The sequence below is a fragment of the Thyridium curvatum genome (assembly GCF_004353045.1).
Source record: "Thyridium curvatum strain D216 chromosome Unknown NODE_92_length_156191_cov_86.571182, whole genome shotgun sequence".
Taxonomy (NCBI): Eukaryota; Fungi; Ascomycota; class Sordariomycetes; order Thyridiales; family Thyridiaceae; genus Thyridium; species Thyridium curvatum.
In genome coordinates this window covers 123,613-145,554 of record NW_022156847.1, presented here as the reverse complement: position 1 = coordinate 145,554, position 21,942 = coordinate 123,613, and the positions used below count along the sequence as shown (strand labels likewise).

The 21,942-nt window shown below is 53.2% G+C and overlaps 8 protein-coding genes across 8 annotated transcripts; 3 read left to right on the top strand and 5 right to left on the bottom strand.

The window, feature by feature from the left end:
* Positions 1-1,635: 1,635 nt before the first annotated feature.
* E0L32_010863 (uncharacterized protein) lies at positions 1,636-3,190 on the bottom strand (the record flags this gene model as incomplete). The annotated part of the gene is made up of 5 exons (XM_031133527.1): positions 1,636-2,260; positions 2,324-2,697; positions 2,753-2,820; positions 2,927-2,963; positions 3,026-3,190. The coding sequence occupies 5 exons, from the start codon at positions 3,188-3,190 to the stop codon at positions 1,636-1,638; spliced, it is 1,269 nt and encodes a 422-aa protein (XP_030988980.1).
* Positions 3,191-5,467: 2,277 nt separating this feature from the next.
* On the top strand, positions 5,468-8,056 carry E0L32_010862 (uncharacterized protein; the record flags this gene model as incomplete). Its single annotated transcript, XM_031133526.1, has 1 exon — positions 5,468-8,056. The coding sequence occupies one exon, from the start codon at positions 5,468-5,470 to the stop codon at positions 8,054-8,056; it is 2,589 nt and encodes an 862-aa protein (XP_030988979.1).
* Positions 8,057-9,188: 1,132 nt separating this feature from the next.
* On the top strand, positions 9,189-9,557 carry E0L32_010861 (uncharacterized protein; the record flags this gene model as incomplete). The annotated part of the gene is made up of 1 exon (XM_031133525.1): positions 9,189-9,557. The coding sequence occupies one exon, from the start codon at positions 9,189-9,191 to the stop codon at positions 9,555-9,557; it is 369 nt and encodes a 122-aa protein (XP_030988978.1).
* Positions 9,558-10,413: 856 nt separating this feature from the next.
* E0L32_010860 (uncharacterized protein) lies at positions 10,414-11,964 on the bottom strand (the record flags this gene model as incomplete). The annotated part of the gene is made up of 1 exon (XM_031133524.1): positions 10,414-11,964. One exon carries the CDS (start codon positions 11,962-11,964, stop codon positions 10,414-10,416), a length of 1,551 nt encoding a protein of 516 aa, XP_030988977.1.
* Positions 11,965-12,434: 470 nt separating this feature from the next.
* Positions 12,435-14,278, top strand: E0L32_010859 (uncharacterized protein; the record flags this gene model as incomplete). The annotated part of the gene is made up of 5 exons (XM_031133523.1): positions 12,435-12,523; positions 12,615-12,844; positions 12,925-13,421; positions 13,483-13,878; positions 13,949-14,278. The coding sequence occupies 5 exons, from the start codon at positions 12,435-12,437 to the stop codon at positions 14,276-14,278; spliced, it is 1,542 nt and encodes a 513-aa protein (XP_030988976.1).
* Positions 14,279-15,116: 838 nt separating this feature from the next.
* E0L32_010858 (uncharacterized protein) lies at positions 15,117-16,900 on the bottom strand (the record flags this gene model as incomplete). The annotated part of the gene is made up of 4 exons (XM_031133522.1): positions 15,117-15,584; positions 15,642-16,225; positions 16,280-16,494; positions 16,554-16,900. The coding sequence occupies 4 exons, from the start codon at positions 16,898-16,900 to the stop codon at positions 15,117-15,119; spliced, it is 1,614 nt and encodes a 537-aa protein (XP_030988975.1).
* Positions 16,901-18,049: 1,149 nt separating this feature from the next.
* E0L32_010857 (uncharacterized protein) lies at positions 18,050-19,012 on the bottom strand (the record flags this gene model as incomplete). The annotated part of the gene is made up of 1 exon (XM_031133521.1): positions 18,050-19,012. The coding sequence occupies one exon, from the start codon at positions 19,010-19,012 to the stop codon at positions 18,050-18,052; it is 963 nt and encodes a 320-aa protein (XP_030988974.1).
* Positions 19,013-19,520: 508 nt separating this feature from the next.
* On the bottom strand, positions 19,521-21,480 carry E0L32_010856 (uncharacterized protein; the record flags this gene model as incomplete). Its single annotated transcript, XM_031133520.1, has 3 exons — positions 19,521-20,414; positions 20,471-20,763; positions 20,826-21,480. The coding sequence occupies 3 exons, from the start codon at positions 21,478-21,480 to the stop codon at positions 19,521-19,523; spliced, it is 1,842 nt and encodes a 613-aa protein (XP_030988973.1).
* Between the last annotated feature and the right edge of the window lie 462 nt (positions 21,481-21,942).

The following is a 21,942-nucleotide window of genomic DNA, read 5'->3' as shown; positions in this document are numbered from 1 at the left end:
ACTCAGCAACGTCAGAATTATCAATACTACTGTGATACAGTCAATAATGTTGAAAAAGATCCCTCTTGAAATGCTTATGAATTATGGGCTGAGCTTGTCTACCGATGTCTCAACTTGCAGCAGCTTCCTTCGCGTTCTTACTTTGACTCTTCTCATGGGCTTTCAAATAGCTCTCGAGACCAAATGATGAATATTGATGAGGTCTCTGCATAGATGTAAGTTGTGTGTGGCCCTGGCTCCGTAGCCCGCCTAGAAAACAAATATCTATCCGATAGATATTCATTTTCTAACACCCTTCCTGGGACCTCACGACCCGGCTAGAAAACCAATATCTATCGGGAAGATATTTGTTTTCCAGCAAGAGCAGTAGTTGTAAGCTACAGGCCAAACCATGGTTGAGAGGTTAAACGGTCCGGGACCGGTTCCGGCCCCAGACCCACATCCGAGACGGCAGCAGTCAGGCTCGGAGGCAGTCATTGGTCGATCCACGATGACAATTGTTTGGATTCTTATCACTGGGAGCCATCATATTTTCGCCAGAGCCCAAGTATTGCATCCCATATGTCTCTCTATTCCGGTACTTAGGGCTCTGTAGGCCTGATCGAAGGCAAGCTTCGGTCGGGCTAGGTCTTTTTGACATTAAGTAGCGTTCAGAGCGTTTTGTGCATGTAACACTCTTTAATGGTGTCTGATAGATAGACTGAGCACTAGGTTATTTGTTGTGTAAATAGATGAATTTCAAGATGTCTCCTCTTGTTGATTCTGATAAAAAAAAGAACACAAGCATGATCTGCTTGATTGATGTAAGGCACAAAAATGCTGTGTTCGACGTGGAGAGGGACAAAAAAAAATATTCTTGCTCGATGCAGGGTTCGAACCTGCGACCTGCGCATTTATCATAGAACAAAAAAGGTGCTTTTGACCTATAAGAGCGCCATGATAACCTCTACACCAATCGAGCTCTTGTAGACAGGACGTCAGCAAATCAAATTAATGAGCGCAGCGGCAACACTGATGGATAAATCGCATCGGTCTTCATGCCGGGACCCGGAATCTGTCGGTGAGTAAGAGCATACCTACTGGTTTTGAATATGTTTAGTGGCCTCTGTGATGCGATTCCTCGTTCAGCAATGTCGGCTGTTGTCTTGGCCGACTGGGACGTTTTAGGTACATCTCAGAGACTTACTGTGAAGACAAAAGAGGTATGAGACATGAAAAATATATCAACCGCAGGTCGACCTGCGCATTTATCATAAGAACAAAAAAGGTGTCTTTGAACTATAAGAGCGCCATGATAACCTCTACACCAATCGAGCTTTATCGTGCGCGGGTTTGGATCTTTTCCAGTACAAGTATCCTACACCTACTCCGAGAAATCATCCGGGATCTTTAAACTCATATCGCTACAACAGCAATTAAGTGAGCTATGAGAGAATGTGTTGTATTTTCTTGTTGACACACGACGAGCCGGGAAGGACTGGCCAGACGATGAGCAAAACATGAGGCAAGTGTAATAGGTGCACAGATAGATACACTAGATCGCTTTTCAACTCCAGGCACCGTAATCATGGGCCGACAACCGCCATCGGAAAGGCTCTTATGACCGCCACTTACCTTCCCCGTCCGCGTCGGACCCTAGACTCTCCTCTCAGACTCGGTCTGCACCAGGTCTCTCTGCACCTCGATCTCGTGCTTGGGCACATTTTGAGCCCGGCTCGGCCCCACACCGATCTGCGTGATCACAGTGCTCCGCAGGCCAAGCAGCTCCGGCGTTTGGACCTGCTCCTCCCTCCGCTCGGGCAGCGGCCATGCGGCAGGGTCCGGCCTCGCGAGCAGCTCGGACGAGTTGGTCCTGTACATGCGCAGCTGCATGTCGTCATTGACGCTCCCGCAGGTGGTGCCGCTCCTCGAGTGTCCACGATGATGGGGACAGCTGCCTGCCTCCAAGTCCCGCCGATACAGCTGGTCTTCGCTTCCAGCCGTGGCCGACTGCCTACGGTAGGAAGCCGTCTGGCGAGAGCCGAATTTCTCGCCCCGATGCGCCCAGTAATACCGTTCGCTCGACTGACCGCTGCCGTCTTCAAACTTAGACAGACCCGGAGCGACGCGGTGCAGCAAAGGGCGTAGCGTCGGCAGGCAGGCGCAGATGATGGCGGAGCAGATCTCGCCGACGGACCAGCTGGATGATGCCACGTTCTCATAGGTAACGTCGTCGTCGAGCTGGAGATACTGGAACCGAATCACCGAGATGGTGCAGGTACTGTTGTGAAATGTGAGTTTCATGGTCCGCCGGTAAGGGAGACTCGCTCAGCAGGAAACTTACAAGAATCCTAGGCTGAAGATGCCGATCAGGAGTAGCTTCTGCGTCCTCCGCAGCTTGAGGCTGCTCAGCATGGGGATAGGCATCAAAAAGATGACCATGTCAGTGGCCAGGTTGCCGGCGGCGTTGATGTACCAGAACGGCTGGCTAGGGATGCATGTGCCGGGCACTTCTGGCTTCCAGAACCTGTGGATCGGGCTGCAGGTGAAGATGGCCACAAGCAGCTGCGACACGCACCAGCAGCCCACGACGATCATGGTCCAGATGAGGACCTTGCGCATCTTCTTGACGGCAAAGACGCGGTAGTACAACAGCAGGAAAGTCAACTTGACCGAGGTGAGAGTCAAGTTGTAAAAGACGATGGACATGTAGAACAGCTTGGCGAGCAAGTGTCAGCATACAGTCTGCGAGACATGACTTCCTAGGGCTCACCTTGAAGTAATGCTCAATTTCGATCGGTGACAAGATATTGGAGTGTCTACCCAGGCCATTCTTGATGTCTTTAGTCGGAGTCAGTCATAAGCTCGATTGGTGTAGAGGTTATCATGGCGCTCTTATAGTTCAAAGACACCTTTTTTGTTCTTATGATAAATGCGCACAACTTACTCGCTGCAACCAGTATCGAGCATGCTAGCCCAAATATCTAATAATCTCGTGTCAGATACTATTGGTATTTCTCTTTGACTAGACAGCTATGACTCTTACCATTGCCACCAAGGCTGCCCAGTCATCCGACCCAAACTGCTTGATGAGGACGGCGCGGGTAAAGAAGCGCAGGCAAGCCACAGTCAAGGCCACCGCCGTGGCTACTGTGGTCACTGTGATCGTGACCCATGCTTGGGATTCATTTTCGCTACCGGCTTGCCCCATCTTACCGTATTCGATCTTGGACCTCGGGCTGGGCTTGCATGGGTGTACAATTTTCAAGGAGAATGTGCAACAACGACGGTTAGGTCAACATTCATATAGAATCTATCGACACGCATGTGTATTTTCTGGCTCTGCAGTTTTGGGCAGAACGTACATACCCCGGTTGCTGTCTGTCATCTGTCATAAAGCTTGGTTGGGAAAGGTCTCGCCAACCATTTCCTCTCCGTGAAATGATGGTCGCCAGTTGGGATGCAATACAACAACCATGACAGCTACGAATGGAGAACCGGCGATCCACCCCCGGATTATCGACGCTGGAGGGGGAAATGCCGTAATAGAAAGACTAGGGTACAATACACGGTGTGTGTCGATCAGAGGGGTCCGTACTTCCTCGATGCGACAGGGCGTGTGTCTGCTCCGAACCAGCATACGTCTGTTCAATCCAGGTATCAAACCACCTACAAGTCACAGGTCGAGCTTCCGCTCCTGGACGGCTTCACCTGTTTCTGCTACCGGATTCGACTGACTATTTCACCTCTTTTGAGACGCGGAATTCCGCGCAGAAGTTTCTGCCGCCTAAAGCTGCGCTGCGGTGCTGTCGTACGGCATGATGCAATGCTGTCGGTAGAGAGACGGAAAGAGGGCGCGGAACGGGAAGTGCCACCGCAATATGGGAAGCCCTTCTCATGACAGACCTGCATCGACATCATTGGCACAACCAGATTCTGGCTCTGAGAGGGATCCTACCCCGCTGCACAGCAATAAAACCCGGAGGTTTCTTGGGGGCCACATATGGCTAGAGAGTGGCGGGACATGCCTCCGGAAGGATCAAAGCTCCGACAGAATTAGAGAACGCTTGCCTCCACTACTTCCTCCAGCAAATATGGAGACGTTCAATGGCCTTGTGATGCGATTTCTCGTCCGGCAATGCCCGCCTTTGTTTCGACCGGATCTTCGACCTCTGTCTTGGCTTCCTGGGCGTGTAGAACCAACCACAAGGGCAAGTCTGGTGATGGAGTCCAGTGCCGAAAGATCGACGAGAATGTGCCCGAGATGGATGATGGAGGGTGGTCACCTTGCCACGTGTGTCCTAGTTGAGGGGTGCACGGATAATATTGCAATGATGGCATGGAAGAAAACGAGATTTCCCCAATTCTACCCTGGTCATGCTGCGTAACACGAAATCCGGGGTAACGCTCATGGTGGAGCTCCCGCTCGTAAAGGATCTAGAAGGGTCACGTTCTTCTCAAACAGTCTCATGTCCCGCTGTCATGACCGACCCCGGTTGGCTGCCAGGAACAGATTCAGCCACTTCGTTGCCGCCGATTTCCCCGGTGAGCTGACCAAAGGAACACGATTCTGAAACAACTGTGTCTCACCGCGAGCGACTGTACACAAAGTGGTGTTGGCTAAGGTTTGCCAATTAGACTTTGGTTCGGACTTTATTTAGAGACTCGGTGCGGAGATGCAAGAGGTTGTCTGTCCGTCTGACGTTATTGCACATGCACGCTCGGACGCTGCCATGGCATATTGGTCGCAAAGCTTGTCCTTCGCAAGAAGATGTCTCTCCAAGCCCATTTCTGGACCACGTTGAGGTCGGATGTCTCGAAATGAGGTATCATCGTCTCGATGGAGGATGGAAGAAATGCATAAATGTATGACGGCACTTGACATGCACACACGGCGCATTGCATGTCAGAGGGGTGGTTGGTCAACCCACTTGATTCGAATACGGACATTTGTATGATATCAATCAAGTCCACGTGGGATTCTTCGTCGACGGAACCGATGCAATCTACGATGTCGCGAGCATCGTCTGTGCGGATGCAACTGAGGCAGATCACAGTGTTCGAATAGAGTGCTTACTGTATCACAGCCCAGATGCATGCAAGACGGCATGAGTGAGTGGTCTCATATTGCTGACCAGGCTCTCGGGCTGCTTACATACGCATGGTTTGAAGCCGCCATGGGCGAAACAACACACGAAGTCTTTTGTTGAAAATGTGGCGTTGTTGGGGCTCGAAGAGAATCAAGACAACGAACCGAACCGAGTGTTTCAACGCGGACCCACCTTGAACTTTACCATCACTTGATGGATGCGGGGAACCGGGGGGAGAGGCACATGAGAGGCGTCACGCGTGTTGTTTCACCATCTGTTGACTACCTACCTAGGTAAGACCTCTATATATCAGAGGGAATCAGCCCTTTAACGTTCAATAGCATTCTTCTGAGGTGCGATAATCAAGCAACGTCGAAACAAAAGATTCATACCCAGCAATGCCTTCTGTCTTCATCCCGCTGTCAAACACCACGACAGCTGCTTTCATCCTCTTGCCAACCCTCGCTGTTGTCCTGGGCTTTCTCTGGCGCCGGCGCGGCCCCGAAGCTATCATCTACCATGACGCCACGAAAGACACCATCACTCTGACCGACAGGCGGGGCCACTTGTCGCTTAGGCTGAGATATGGCCAGTCTTGCGTGATCGAGCAAGCTGTCGTGCGTGGGCGCCAGGTCCTTGCAGCCACAGGCGCAGCCAGCGGCATCAAGGTTGGCGACAGATGGTACACCAGCCGTGCCGCGATCCACACGCCCCGTCTCCTCATCACCAGTAGCACCCTCGCCGTCAGCGAGATCGCTTTTGGGCCCCCGAACGCCTTGGTCACCGAGACCTGGCTCTTCAAGGTGGAGAAGGATCGCATAACGTGGCGTATCGACCGCACGTACCCCCAGGACATGGTCCTCGACGACGTGGCTTTTCCCTCCTGGAACTTCACCAGCATGACGACCTGGACGGGCGGCATCCTCGGCACCGGCGGCGTGGTCCTGCCCAAGTACCTCGAGAACCCCAACATGACCTATGGCGTGCACTCTGGTGCTGTGACCTTTTGGAACAGGCTCGCAAACGACGCCCTTCGCATCGTATCTACGCCCGTATCCTCGCGGGGCCAAGCTCGACACTGCACCTCGCGCTTCTCGCACCAGCCACAGCTAGGGAACGCGGTGAGCGAGTTCACCTACAACGCTACTGTCAGCCACGATGAGCTTCAGCCCAAGTACAACCTGAATCGCTTCCTAGGAGACCGACAGGATCTCTGGGCTCCTTTTACGGCACGGGCTGGTGAGCAGAGCGTCGAGATATCGCTGCAGGCCCTCGACTATAAAAAGGCATACAATCGAGGCACATTCAAGGGCCTGGACGGGGGCAGCATCCGGGAGCTGCTCAACACGGTGGCACGCTACGGCGTGATTGATGCGAAGCTGGTCGGGGCTAATGGCTGGCGCACCGGCTACATCTGCCTGCACGAGCCCTTCTTTGCGCAGATCGCCTCGGCTCTCAACGATTCAAACTACGATGCCAATCTTGCTAAATGCCTTGACTATGAGCGGGATCACGCCATTGAATCGGATGGGCGTGTGCTTGCGCGCTGGAAGAACGACTCAGTTGACGCTATGGCGGGCACCTACAATCGCTATGGCTTCTATGAGGCTCAATGGGGCTTCCTGCTCGACTCCCAACCTGACTACGTCACCAATGTTGTGCAGCAGTTCTACATCTCGGGTGACGTGAAGTGGCTGGCTGGTCAGAAGGAGGCTTGCGAGCGAGCACTAGAGTACTTGATCCGCCGCGAGGTGGACGATTCGGGCATCGTAACCGTGCTGACAGACTCGAGGCTCCAGGGCAAAGGCAGTGACTGGTACGATATTGTCTGGGCCTCGTACAAGAACGCTTGGGTGAATGCCCACCTTTACAACGCCTTGACACTATGGGCTGACGCGGAGGAGGCGCTGGGCGACAACGCCAAGGCCGCCAGCTACAGGGCCTTTGCCGCGCGCCTCAAAGAGTCCTTCAACCTCCCGATACAACAGGGTGGCTTTTGGGATGAGAAGAATCGGATGTACGTTTACTGGCATGACAAGGACGGCTCTGTGCACGGCGACAACACCTTCACGGGGGTCAACTTTGCGGCCATCAGCGTCGGCATCTGCGACGACGCGGGCCGCCGCAAGGCTATCATTGAGCGCATCGAGGCTGACATGGAGAAGGAAGGGCTCTTCTACTGGCCGAGCAACTTCACGACGTTTGCCGACGACGAGGTCGCCAGTTCTAACCTGCCCTTCCCCAAGTACGAAAACGGCGACATTTTCCTCTCCTGGGGTGCCCTCGCCATCCGCGCCCACGCCCTGCACAAGCCCGAGCTGGCTCTCAAGTATGTGAGGAACGTGCTGAAGCGCTACGACGAGGACGGGCTCTCCTTCCAGCGCTACGAGCGGGAAAAGCAAAACGGCGCCGGTGACGACATCCTGGCCGGGAACTGCACGGCCATCGTGGGTCTCTACCGCGACATCTACGGCATCCAGCCGCGACCGAACCGGCTGCTCCTCGATCCCCATCTCAGCCCTGAGCTCAATGGCACGCAGCTCCTATATACCCTTCGAGGTCAGGAGTACCAAATTGACCTTAGCACGGGTGGTTCTTCCATCACCACGGAGAACGTGACCGTTGAAGCACCATGCCCTTTCGGTATCAGTGTGTCTGATGCTGCAGTGCAGTACTTTCCCGGTGATGGAAAGGAGTGGGGCCTCTCAGTTCGACCGGCGAACTCGCAGGAACTCAACATACAGGTAGAGGCCTGGGAAAGCAACCTCGCATCTGTATCTCCTCGTCGATGGACAGAAACGGCGATGGCGACAGGGAAAGTGGCGCACGAGGTGGCTGGTCTACAGCCTAATTCTCTGTACACGCTTTACAGCTCCCGGGATACAAAGACGTCTCTCTGGGCGGATGACTCGGGCCGCATTCAGTTTTCATCTCTGCTGAACGCAAAGTCACCCGTGAGCTGCGAGCTTGTACTGGCGAAGTACTAGCGCCAGCGGGACTCACCATAGCTACCTAAGTTGAAATGCAGGCTTGATGTATGTAACAGATAATCTTAAAGAGTACAGCTTTTTTCAAGGGTAGCACCCAAGTCTTAAGATTAAAGTATTACTTGGACTGCGTATGCATGTAGTGTATCTTAAGTCACAAAGAGACTTAGAAGGAATCAGTAATTAGACTAATTGATTGTACGAACTTGATAAAAAGAAGATAATCTATGTCGATACTGCTTCACCTACCAAGGGAAGAAAAGTAAGATAGTGGTAACAAAAGAGGGGCAAGGTAAAAGAAGACATAGAGAGGAGCCTAGAACTTAGTTGAGTCTGGGTGAGAGCATCTTAGGATATTAAGATCGATGTGTGTGTACGTGTGTGTGTCTCTTATGGTGTTTTGGGTTAATAAAATAGCAAAGTAAGGAGACTAGAAAAAGAGGAGCTGAAGTAGGAGAAGTGGAAGATAGGTAAAGTCAAGGTCTAAGACCACGTAGTCTTGCCTCCCCTTCTTAATAGTTACTTATTATCACTCACTATCTTCTATCTTCAGTTGGACTCTTCCGATGATCCACAGAGACACTAAACAATCTCTCCATCCCCATTCAGAATAATAAGGATCAGGTGCCAAGGTCCTTATTCCTTCCTCCTAACATTTTAAGTACTTCTCAAAGTCTGCTTTTCTTCCTCATTGAAACCATTGGCCAGGGCGGCCACCACACTACAAGCCCATTTATAGTGAGTTGTTCCCCAAGTGTTTCCATGCCAACAAATCTCGCTTTGTTCATCATTACTAGAGAGGAATTTAACAGCTATATCAGGCCTACATCAGCCCAAACTCAGCCTCGACTCAATTTATCTCTCAAGGTCAAGACCTTCTGGATGCTACCAATTATCACATCTAGTCATACTTGAGACGTTTTATCTCTTCGGCGACGACATCTATCATTTTGGACAGCCACCAATTCGAAGTCGACAGTCAAATCATCGCGGAATACTTCCCTAACTCTGACTTTGATAATCTCTACTACAGTGTCAAAGAATTCAGCACCGCGTATCGGAATCAGAAGCGCTCCAGCGCCGGTGGGTGACGAAGCTCAAAGGAAAATCCTGAAGCTACCAAGAAAATGCAATGGAAGATGTCTTTCAAGACCTCGCCCGTCCGTATGAAAACCCTCTCGGTCAGCCCGAATCTCGAAAGGTCGGATTTCTGGACCCATACACAGCCAGGAGACTCGAGACCCTCTACAAGCAACTCAAAGGACTGTCGGAGACAAACCCTAATGACGTCAAAGCTGTGAAGAGGGTCACTCAGGCAATCGTTAGAGTTCTGAACCCAACTGACCCATTCGGCCTGGAGGAAGACGAGCCGGAAGACACTCCTACTGGCAGAGTTAAGGAAGACGGTGCAGGCGAAAAGCGTCCGCACGATGTGGTCTCGCAGGAGGAATCTAAGCAAGACCAAGCTGGCACTGATTCTCCCAAGCATCTTTTCTGGTAAGTCCCATCCATACTGGCGGCACATATAATTATACAAGGCAGGTGGCTAAATATACCTATCTACAGATTTCATGTGGACGATGCTGAAGCAGTCGTACCGCTGAAAGGAGTCCAGTCATCTATACACCAGCTTGTGCAAGCGAGAGGGTTACGATTGCAGCTTTCGAAATTAGAAGGCCAGAAAGAGGAGCAGGAGGTATCAGGAGCAAAAGGCCGATGATGACTTTTGAAGAAGAGAGGTCGTGTGTCCTTTCACGCTTGATGTCCCCGTCACTTGCCTCGGAGATTCCATTGGAGCATTAGGCCGTCAAGATTGCAGTGTTCCGTTTACGAAGGAGACAGACATCATGGTTGCTTCGAGATTATCCAATGAACGATATTTTCAATGCCAAACAATTCTTCACACTATATCCTAGCGTGCTAATTTTCAGCCTGCCCATCCTGAGTCTGGCTTCAACCTCATGAGAACTAAGTTCCAATACAGCCCACTCGTGTTGACTGCTCTGGCGTCATTTGAAAGAGGAGAGCTCTCGTTACCTGGCTATCTGCGACTCATGCAAATTCAATAGTTGAAGGTCACACGGTAGTATCTTTGATTCAGTTATACTGTCTTTATTCACGCGCACCTGGGCTACCATCCTTCAAACTCTGTGACTGACGCGGTAACCACCCTCTAACACAGCCTTCCTGACTAATGATGGTAGATCTTGCTACTCATACAACCCATTGAGAAGTGTTCCAGAGCAAGGATATTCATTGTTAATTCTGAGGTATCTGCTGTAGAGCTTCTGTCAACTATCTGTATTGACCCCCGCACGATGTCCATCTCGTCCTCGAAACCATCATCTCCATCAAGCTCAGCCATACTTGATCATGCTCCCGTTGACGGCCTTGGTGCTCTTTGGAGCCCAATGAGGACCCGTGGTATTGCCGGGCTTCTTGGGATCAAAGTCGAACCTGTCGGGCAATCTCAATCCTAGTTTCTGCTGGTTGGCAGTGATGATGGCGCTGACCCCATCCCGCAGCAGCCAAGGGTCGTCGGTCTGGTATTGCCAGTCTTCCAGTTCTGCACGCATCTCCTTGAGCACAGCCTCGTACTCTGGTTTGTTGGCTAGGTTGTCAATCTCTTCCGGGTCGTTCTTTAGGTCGAACAGCTCTTCGGGGCCGCGGAATATGTAGTTCTCGAGCCGCCGGCGGCCCAACATAACTTCTGGAGTGTCGGTCTGGTCGGCTGGCGCGGGAGCGGCGGCGTTGCGGATCCCCTCCCAGCTTAGACTCGAGTACAGGTCGGTGGCGAAGGGGAAGTCCAGCCGCCACGCGATATTGCGGTGGTATTTGTACCTGTGGTCCCGCATGAAGCGAGTGGGCCAGTAGTTCTGGATCTCGTGGAAGGTGTGCGAGCCGAACACGTGCTGCTTCCACTCGCCGGCCGGCAGCTTCCGGGCTTCGCTGAGGATGGGCAGGAACGAGTTGCCCAGTCGCTTGGGCGACTTGCCCGTGTTGGCTGTCTTGATGTCGCTGTCCTTGTAGCCTGCCCACTCGATGCAGGCCGGAAGGATGTCCAGGAAGGAGACCATGTTGGGGTTCACGACGCCGCCCTTCGCGCCGGGCTGGCGAACGAGCAGGGGCAGCCTGACACCGGCGTCATACAAGGTGGTCTTGGAATTGAGGAACGGTGATCCGTTGTCGCTGACGAATATGACCAGGGTGTTCTGGTCGAGACCGCGCTTCTTGAGCTCTTCGAGCACGAGGCCGATGCCGAGATCCATTCGGCTGATGGACTTGTAGTACTCGGTCAGCTCCGTGCGCAGCTCCGGGACGTCACTGATAAAGGACGGGATCTCGACCTCGTCCGGTCTATAGTCAGGTACTGGCAGATCCTTGACATCGTCCTCATCGTTGCCGAAGCCCTCGCGAGTCTCATCGCGATGAGGGTCGCGGAACCCGATCGTCAGGTGGAAGGGCCTGCCGTTCTCGGCAGCCTTGTCAAAGAACTGCCCGGCCTGGGCCGCGTTGTCTCTCACGTCGCGGCTTAAGCTCTCCAGGTTGTATTCCCAAGGGTACGATTCGCTGGGGCCGACGTGGACCTTGCCAATGATGCCCGTCTGGTAGCCCAGAGAGTTGAAGATCTGAGGCGTCGTCTCGACGTGCTCCAGAGTCTGGAAGTGGCACCAGCCCTGCAGCAGGCCGTACTGCCCGTTTTGGTGGGTGTGCAGGCCCGTGTAGATCGTCGAGCGGCTGCCGCTGCAAGACGCCGTGCTTGCGTAGGCGTTGGTGAACCTGGTGCCCTGCTCGGCCAGCTGGTCGGCGTGAGGAGTCTTGATGGCATCCAACCCATAGCAGCCGAGCATGAGGCCCAGGTCATCTGCTACCATGAGCAGGACATTCTTTTGGTTCTGGGCAGCCATGGCTGCATATACAGTTGTGTGTGGCTTGATGGGTGGCTCAACAGCATGCAGGTGCTGTAAAAACGCCAGCAGCGTGCCCAGCGATGCAGGAGATTAATACACGAATGAGACGACAAAGATTGACATCTAGCGATTGAACCATCCAGGCTAAGAAGCTCGCAATCCTTACTATTTAAGATACTGGAAAAGCCCAGCACGGAGCATTGAGGGTCATTTCGGCTCGTCGGGCGCCTAGTCTCGGAAGCTGCTCCATATCGGCCCCATCGCCGGTGTTCACGAGACGCATTCAACGGCTCGTCGGGGTGGGCCCCGCATATTCTTCACCCTCCTCTATTGAGACTGATGCGCATCGCAGGGTTTGGGCTATAAGTTGCCTTCTTCCCCAGTCTGGTACTCCAGAAGGGGTAATAGAGTTCTTCCCCAGAAGTCTTTCCCCGGTCTTTGAGTGCAAGACTACAACTCTACCAACGATGTCTCTCGCCAAAGCCTGGCGCCGGGCGACGCCCTTCCTCATCTTCAACTGCATCGTGTTCCTCCAGGGCGCGATCCTCTTCGGCATGTGAGTAGTGCTTACGTGCCGGCCACGATCACTTCTCGTCTTCGTCCTTGACTGTGTGGTGTATTCTTGCTCACACGCCGTGCTGCAACAGTGACACCGGCTCGTTCGGCTCTCTGCAAGCCCTGCCATCCTTCCTCCGGGTCTTCGGCGTCCAGGATGGCAAGACCTACTCGCTGCCGCCCACGCGGAAGGCTCTAATGAACTCCCTGCCGTGGATTGGAAAGATCTCCGGTTGCTTCGCTGCCGAACCGACCATCGAGCGCATCGGATACAAGAAGACGATGTACCTGGTTTCAATCGTCCAGATCATTGCTGTTGTCAGTAAGTTAATCACTCGCAGAACTCCACGCTCTCCTAGACAGTAAAGTAGCGGATCCGGAACTAAAGACAGCCATCTACAGTCGAGATGTCTGGTACCCACTGGGTGCAGTTCACCGTCGGACGTATCGTTGCCTACTATGCCGTTGGTGTCGTCGAGAACGCCGTGCCCGCCTTCAATGCCGAGATCTCCCCTGCGGCGATGCGAGGCATCCTGTCCGGCTCCCTGATGGTGCTGACCACCGTCGGCAACATCTGGGGTGCCGCCATGTCCCGCGCGTTCTCCACGACGGTGACCCGAGAGGGCTGGCTCGTCCCCGTCTCCATGCAGTTCGTCCCTGCACTCGGCCTGCTCGCCCTTGTCCCCTTCACCGTCGAGTCGCCCAGATGGCTGGTGCTGCACCATAGAAAGTCAGAAGCCAAGGCTGCCCTGGACAGGATCCGTCCCAAGCACGAGGTCGAGAAGGGCAACACTCAGGCCGAGCTTGATGCCATCGAGATGCTGATCGAGGAGTCGCTGGCCAACGAGCAAGGTTCCTGGTTCGACCTCTTCCGAGGCAACTACCTGATGCGCACCTGGGTAAGCTTTCTTTTCTCTATACCGTCTGCTATCTGCCACCCCGTGACTGACTGGCCACAAGATCTGTGTCACGCTGTTTGCATTCGAGCAGACCAACGGCAACCAGTTTGTCCAGTCCTACGCCCCGACCTTCTACGTGCAGCAGGGTTTCGGCGCTGCCTCCTTCACGTACACCATCGTCGGACAGTGCGTCGGGCTTGTCGGGTGCGCCATCGGCATCGTGCTGTTTGACATCACCGGCCGCCGGCCGCTGTTCATCGGCGGCATCGCCATGTGCGCCTTCCTTCTCTACCTCGCGTCTGGCTTGGGCCTGGATAAGAACCCCAACGACAATGTATCCAACACCATCCTCGCCTGCTTCATCCTCCTGCCGGCCTTCACCCGTATCTCGGGCTCGAACTGTGCTTTCCTGACTGGCGCTGAGATTGGTGGCGTGCGGATGCGCAAGAAGATCATGGTACGCTTTCACTCTGTTGCATTCAAGCCTTCTAGAACAAAAAGAACTAACGTTGTTGGCTTCTCAATAGGGCTTCGGCACCGGATGCAACGTCCTTTGCGCCTTCTTGGTAACCTTTGTCACACCCTATCTCCTGCCGAGCATGGGCGTCAAGATCGGCTGGATCTTTGGCTCCGTGGCGGCGTTTGCGATCATCTGGGCCGTCTTTTTCTTCCCCGAGCTCAAGGGACGCTCTCTGGAGGAGGTGGACGAGCTGTTTGCTGCCAAGCTGTGGGCGTGGCAGTTCAGCAAGTACGAGACGCACGGCGCCGGGCACCTTGTTGCCGCGCTCGAGAACGAGGGCGTGTTTGATAAGGGGCCTGCTGTGGAACAGAGTGAGGCTGAGACCAAGGCCCAGTAGATCCGATGTATCGGACTATTTTTGTACTATGGATAATCGATATGTCTTACTGAAGTGGGCTTGGAGGTAGCAATGGCAGCAATATTGAAATGCACCTGGTTAAGCCAATGCTTATTTCCATGATGGTTCGGAACACTTTGTCAAATTCGTAAAAGAAAGCAATATGTTGTCTGCATCCTGCCCTGTTAGGAATAACACAGGCAACACAAAAGCTATGACGAACATATCAACGATCATAAGCAGATACATTTGGAAAAATTGGCAAAAAAATATTGGTTTTGTGTGGCGTATTGGAGATAGTTCCACCCCCTACCGGGCTCGAACCGATAATCTCCAGATTAGAAGTCTGGCGCCTTACCATTAGGCCAAGGGGGCTGGCTCTGACCAAACGGTGGACGTTTTTTGCCTTATGTACGTCGTACACTTGGCGCTATGCTAGACTCGGCATGGCGCGCCAGGGCTAGGCACCAACAGACTTTCCCACCATCAACGTGAATGACTCAGGCGCTACTATGTTCATTTTTCTACTCTGCATTTGCCTGGATATCTGCTTCTTTTTATAGGCATTGGTTGGTGGGGTTGGTGGCAATTCTGTGCGCGCGCATTCTCTCACCGCTTAACTATTTTGTGTTGTTGTGCGACGATGTCTTTTCTTACACGCTGCACACATTGTTGGGCAAGAATGAAAGATATATAATCATTGCTTCGTGGTTGAGACAAATCCAGCTTCAATAATTGCTGAATATCTATTGTTCATGCGTCCTATGGCATAAGCACACTTTTGAGAAAATTGTGCCTCACAACGTGGTGAGTTGCGACGGCCAAACTATCAATCCCTTCACATTGCCTTGACATTGGGTGTCTCGATCTGTGTGACCGACATCGCATGGTGGTCATCCTGAGCCTCGGTGATATGCATTGCCGCCAGCCGCCTCTGATGCAACTTTTCCATATCGACATGGGGCCCGGTGAACTTGCCTCTCTTGGAGGTGAACCAGAGGCCAATGATGAACGCCACAAGACCACAGCAGACCACAGAGACGTAATTCATGTTCTGTGGGGTTACAGGCATAGCTGTCGGTAGACAAAAGACAACGTCCAGGAAGGCGACCCATGCGACAGCTGTCGCATTGATCGCGACCCCAAAAGACTTGAGCGAGAAAAATCTCTCCGGAAGCACGTTATCTCGGCCCCGCCATAAAAGAATCGCCTGGGGGATGACACAGGATGTCTGCAAGAAGATAATGTTGGTGTTGACCATGGCGGTGAAGGCCGTGGTCGAACCAATGAAAATCAGGCCATAAAGCTGACATGCCGTTAGCTGACGACTATTTTAAGGATAAAAGCTGCTGAGGAAACATACCGTGACAAATGAAGCCGATAGGAGCATGGCGTTCATTGGCATCTTGAACTTCCTGTTAATCCTCATCCAAATATGGGAGAAAGGCAAGGCACCATCGCGAGAGACAGCCCAGAGCGTCCGAGACGATGCCGTGGCATTGCCGACCAGGCAGCCGAAGAAGCAGAAAGCAAAGAGCGCGACCAGAACCGAAGCAGCGACGTCAGAGTTGGTCCCTTGCCGGTAGATCTCGATCAGGGGGAGGCCAGTCACGGTGCTCAAGACGGACTTTACGTCGGTGATGGCAAACATGCACGCGCAAGCAAAAGGAAACGCAGTGATCAGTCCCATAACCAGGGGGAAGATGATCACTCTCGGCACGTTTCGCCCGGGATTATGGATCTCCTCGCACAGATGAGCGCCTGCATCGCTGCCCAGGAAGCAAAAGACGGCGTTGGAAACGCTCAAAAGGAAAGCGAATCCGTCGTTGGACCATCCCGTGTTGTTTGTGGTGTCGGTAAAGATCCATGTTGCCGAAGCGTGGTCGTTGCGGCTGCAGATGAACAGCGAAAGAGTCGTGGCCAACAAGACGAAGACCGATAAGAGGACTGGTGCTGATGTTAGCATCCTTGGCTCGTAATTAGAGCAATCCGGTCACTTACAGATCAATTTGTTATAGATGGGAATGAGTCCCGATCCGAAGATGTTGAACGCCACCGCGAGCCAGATAAGTCCAAGGTAGATGGTCCACTGTTGCCAGTGTTGGTATTCATAATCGGGGTACCAGAGCACCACAATGGACAGGATCATGGACGCTATGAAATTGGAGACTGAACTGGCACCCATCCACCAGCCCAGAATGCTCATCCATCCATTCCTGCCTCCCAAAGTCAGCGTCCAGTCTCTCGAGATGCAAACCGAGTTTGCTCCACTCACAGATAAGCCGCAAAGGGCTTGTAGGTATCGCTCGCCACCATGTACGACCAGTAGTACTGCGCGCCAGCAACAGGGTACGCAGACGACAGCTCGGCCATGCCCAGAGAGACGATGATGGTCATGAAGCCGGCGATGGGTAGGGACCAGATGGTGCCGGCGGCCGAGGCGTCGGTGATGGCGGTGCCGATAGACGAGCCCACTCCGAGCCAGGTACACGTCAACGTGAAGGACAAGGCGCCGAGACTGGCGACGGTGAACTGCCTGGGCATCTCCCGCTTGTACCCGACGGCCTCGAGCTCGAGATCGTCGAGGTCGGCATACTGTTGTGACTCAACGTTGTTGGACATGATGCAGGTTGTGTCCTCGTAAGAACAAGAGGAGATGTTGATCAAATGACGGGTGAAGACATCATTCTTAGATAGGAGGGAGCGCGTATTAATAGGAGTACTGGCTTGAGGCTCTGTAGGGAGCCTCAGCCTTGAGTTGACCAACTCAGAGATAGCGAGATGTCAAATCGGGCTAAAGAAGAATGCTTAGCACTGCGAAGGTCTGGGGGAGATAAGGGCCCCAGTCGTCAGTTAATTGCACTCGCTCCATCTTAGTCCCTTTTCCTCGCAACTAAATTAGCACATCAAGTATTGCCAAATCTGGAGATCTCTTTACAAATGTGGGGACACCGCTAGATTCGGAGGTGTCGGACTATCCTATTCTAGAGTTTCCGACTCACGTCCATTTGAGTGATGAACTGGCCGCCAAATGTCCCAACTTGGCAAATTGAGCAACATGATAGTATTTCCCTTTGAAGTGGCGAATTTACGGAGTAGATAGAACGAATCCTAGTATAAGAAAGAGAAAAAAGGCTTCAGTCAAGGCGCGTTTATGTTTATGAGTTATCTATCATAGGCACTCACTCAAGTATGGAATGAACGATATGTGACGACGCATGACTATGATGTTTTGTGACGAAGCCAAATTGCATATTTGCTAGCATTCAACTCTACTACTGAGGCAATGAATTGTATAGTTGTCACGTTAGATAAATTCAAAGGCAATGATTCAGCCTGTGAGTCTTAATTATACCTATAGGTAGTATAGTACAGATATGAATCTCTGAAGAATAGCACATGTGGTGTGGTTGGCCGATCAGGATTGAGAAGTGGAAGTGCCAGAGGCCTTATAAAGAACAACACTACTCAAAATAATAATAGCAGCTTGTGGCAATATGCCACAGTGGTTAGGGAGTCGGACAGTAGAAACTGCCGCATTTCAGCAATCCACTGGTGTACCTGGTCTGCGTTCGATTCCCGATGATGTCAATGTTGCTATTTTCTTTTTGGCCCTGTTTTCCCTTTTTTGCTCCTCAATTTTTGGGTAAAGGCTAGTAGGGAGTGAGTGACACATAGGTAAGAGTCAATGAAACAAGTGATTCAATATCTACTTCCGCCACCTTCCACTACCCAACTTGCCTGCCCAGCTTCCCTGCGTGTTCGGCGCATTTAGTACCTGATCTCGAAGCTGAACCGGTCATCGTAATGTATTTTCCAGTAAGAATCCCAGATAGTCTTGGTTATCGGGCCGAGTTTGCCGTCCTTGATAGGCTGGCCGTCCAGTGAGGTGATGGGCATGATACCGCCAGCTGTTGTAGACATGAAGATCTCGTCGGCTTCGTAGACGTCTAGAATGGGGACGGTCTCGACGCGTGTCTCAAGACCGTTCATCTGCGCAACGTCGATGACACTCTTCCGAGTAATGCCTTCCAGCACACCCCGCTGTGGCGTGTAGAGAATGCCGTTCTTGACGATGAACACATTGAAACCCGACCCCTCGGTCAGGTTAGTGTCGCCGTCCGTGAGGAACGGGTAAGTGGCGCCGCGGTCGAGAGCCTCGAACAGACCCCGGACGAGATCGCCCCACTGAAGGTTCTTGATGGTGGGATCAATGGCGCCGGGAGGAGTCCGCCTGACAGTCCTGGCCACTATGGCCTTGCCGCCTACGGGGAGGACTTCGGGCTCCATGACCCAGACGTAGGGCTGGACAAACATGTAGAGGTTGTTGTTTTGGAGGTCCTCGATCTTGGCGCCGCGAACCCCGGTCAGTCCGCGGGTAACAATCAGCTCGACGAAGGCGTCCCGGATGCCGCTCTTGGCAACCATCTCCACCAGGATGCTTTTGACTTCCTCCCGGGGAAGCGGCAGTCTGAGGCGCATCTTCTTGCAGCTGGCTTCGAGTCGGCTCATGTGGTCGTCAAGGCGGAAGAAGCGGCCGTCCCAGACGGAGGGGACGTCGTATGTGAGGTCGCTGTGCATGAAGCCCTGGTCGAGAAGCGGGATACGCGCCTCTTTGAGAGGCACCATCTCGCCCTCTACCCAAGCGATGCCCTTGGCGAAGGGATTCGTACTGGCCTCGAGGACCCGCTGGCGGTCGGCATATGCCGAAAGGACCTTTTCCATAGTCGCCATCTTTGTTTCAAGCTTGCACGTTGTAAGGGCTGTTGATGTGCTCGGGGTGAGGATGACGAGGTGTTGTTGTGAAGTGCGACGAATCTTCATATGTCGATTTCATCAACCAAGACGCGATAGCGGCACTTAGATATATCTTGGAAATGATCGATTCGCCAACATTGAAGCATGTGACAAAATCCCAAGACTGATAAAGGACCAGGGATGGAGAGCTAGGTGCTTCCTAAAACGGCAATTACCGGATGTGGAAATCCAAGCTCACCAACAGATCCGCAGGCCCACCGCAGCGCCCACATCTCTCTCGAGACCTGCACTCGCAAGCTTGTCCCTTGATACCGAGCGGCCCTTCCAAGGAAAAATGCTCGGGCGGGGAGGTGACTAGCCTTTGGATAGCCCACTAATCACTCAAGGTCATACATGGACTTGTTGATTTCGAGTGATAGGCCCTCTATCCACGCCCCCGCTCAGATGTCCTGTTGATGTGACCAGAGATGGGACTGCCGAATGTTCATCCGAATAGATACTGCCGATCAGATCCGGTATTCTGGTTGATGGTGGAGCCCCACCAGCTGTTCAAAGGATCCTGCATCTGATTCGCCCACACCTCCTCCAGTAGGGCTGTAGTGGTGAGGAACATATCGTAGCGCGTCTTGCCGCTCCACCAGGTGCAGTATGACCGTGCCTGGTCTCGCAAGAAGTCATCCGTGGTCTCGCAGGCTGCTAGGAACACAGGCAGCAGGAGCTGCTTCTGGAGCATCGTCGTACGCCGACACGACGATACGTGATTCATCGTCTTGCGGGCAAGATAGCTGAGCATCGACGATGGAGCCTCGCCTCGCCGCCACCTGAAGACGCGCTCGATGTAGACAAGCAGTGCGTATCGCCAGGCTTCAGTGCAGTGGTAATGATCTTCCGAGTACTGGGCCAGGTCTCCGGCGTCCATCTCCTCACCTACGGCCTCCTCCCCGAGTAGATCGCCCGGAATGGGCTGCGGGCGCTTGAAGTGCATCTGCGGGCTCGTCCACTCGCGGATAGACTTTTCGACGGCCAGGACGGGTTCCATGTCAAACTTGACGCACACTAAGGTGGAGACGAGCTCGTACTCCCTAGCATACGCTCCGAGCCGGATCATGTACTTGAACAGGTCCTCGGGGCAGCCAGACACGCTGTAGAAAGTCTCATCGTCTGATCCGCTCCGGTTGAACAGGCTGAGTGCAGTAGCCTCGGACAAGACGCAACCGCGGCGACTTGTCAAGGCCAATGTTACATCCCACCAGACGAGCATCCCCAGGCGCGCGCGCATTCGTGGGGTTCGGCGTACATTGTGACTCTCGCTTGCCTGGATCATCTTGAGAGCGTTCTTGAGATACCAAACCCAAGGGCCGTGAGCCGAGGTCGCGCACTGAGATGTGCAAGTTAGCCTGGAGCTGTGAGTAGCCTCGCTGGTTAGACACTTACATCCAGCGTCATCAAGATAAGCACCGCATCGAGCAGCCCAGCCTCGTCTTTCGCCTTTGGTGAAAGACTCTTCTCTGACTCCTTGTCCATACCCTGGAGCATCCGGAGAGCCTTTTTTTTGTGTATCTTGGCTTCTTGATAGCAGGTACCGGTGTCCCGATTAATATGCTTGTAGGAGAGTGCCAATATGCAGTGAAGCAGCAGCTTGGAGCCCTTGACGACCTCCGGGTCAATTCGGAATGGATTAGCTTCGAAATCGTCCGTCAGCGGCAATATGCAAAATTCTTTATCATCTACGCGATTATCAGTATTTCATCGAATGTCTGTTTCTATGAAGCAGTGGGGGTTCACATACATCTATACGACAACTGTGTGATTGTGTAGCTGAAGGTGCTTGGGGGATGTGACAAGCTGGACCGCTCATGCATCGTGTGATTGCCTATCTCCTCTATTGGTGAGTCCGCCGTGGGGCTCTCTTCTGGAGAGACGGTGTCGTCGGAGGCCTGGATAACGTCACCGCCAACATGCTGGTCATAGGCATCGTCTGTCGAAGGAGAATCCCACAAGTGCGAGAAGAGCATGTCAGCTCCGGGATAGAACGGCACCATGGACTGCATCTGCGACCACGCGCCGTCATGGCCTGCTGCGTTGGCAAACTGCAAGGCCGGATCAAAGAAGGGGTTCATGGAGCCGTCGTCCAACCACGCCAACACATCGCCGGCAATGGCAGGATCTGTCAAGATCGTCGACGGCAAGGCGGCGTCATGAGCAGACTGGTCGCCAACCGTCAGACTGGCCGCATGCGATGTGGACGGTGGGCCCGCGGTGCTTCGGAGCCGGGATTGGGTCGAGTTGCTGGGATCACGGCAACGGGCCGCATGAACGGTTGCGGCAGATGCAGGGACCTTCTCCGTGTTTGTGGCCTCTCCGGGAGCTGTTTTGCGCCGGCGCTTCCTGCTCGGCCCTCCGACGAATTTGAACTCTTTGGGCAGCGGCGTGTTTTGAGACATGATCGCGAATCTCTACAGGTCGTATGCCATCCAACATCAATGAGATCAGGGGACGTTTCTCCTCCGACTGGGATGGGAGTGTAAAAGAGAGCGGAGCTTGGTTTCTCTGCAGCTGTCGAGCGTTCCGAGCTGGAATCGAGCGCACCGGGGTAATGGCTCTAGTCGAGAGGGGAACGCTAAAACCCCTTATCTCGAACCCCCGCATCAACCCCAATCCCGCCTGATCAGTCTCGGGTGTGTGGAGTCAACAAGTCCTACGGAGGTAGCTCTCAGTTGTACCATCCTCCAATATTTGGACTGCAATGTCCCGAGACGCCTTGTTCAGCTTCTCAAGTACTCGGATAGTCAAATTTCTAATCTGTATTGTCAAAACTCCTTCCTAGCACGCTGCGACTACCACCACCAATGACGAATCTTGACGGTATTGCCTTGAAGGATCTCATAGATGTAGAACTGTGTTGT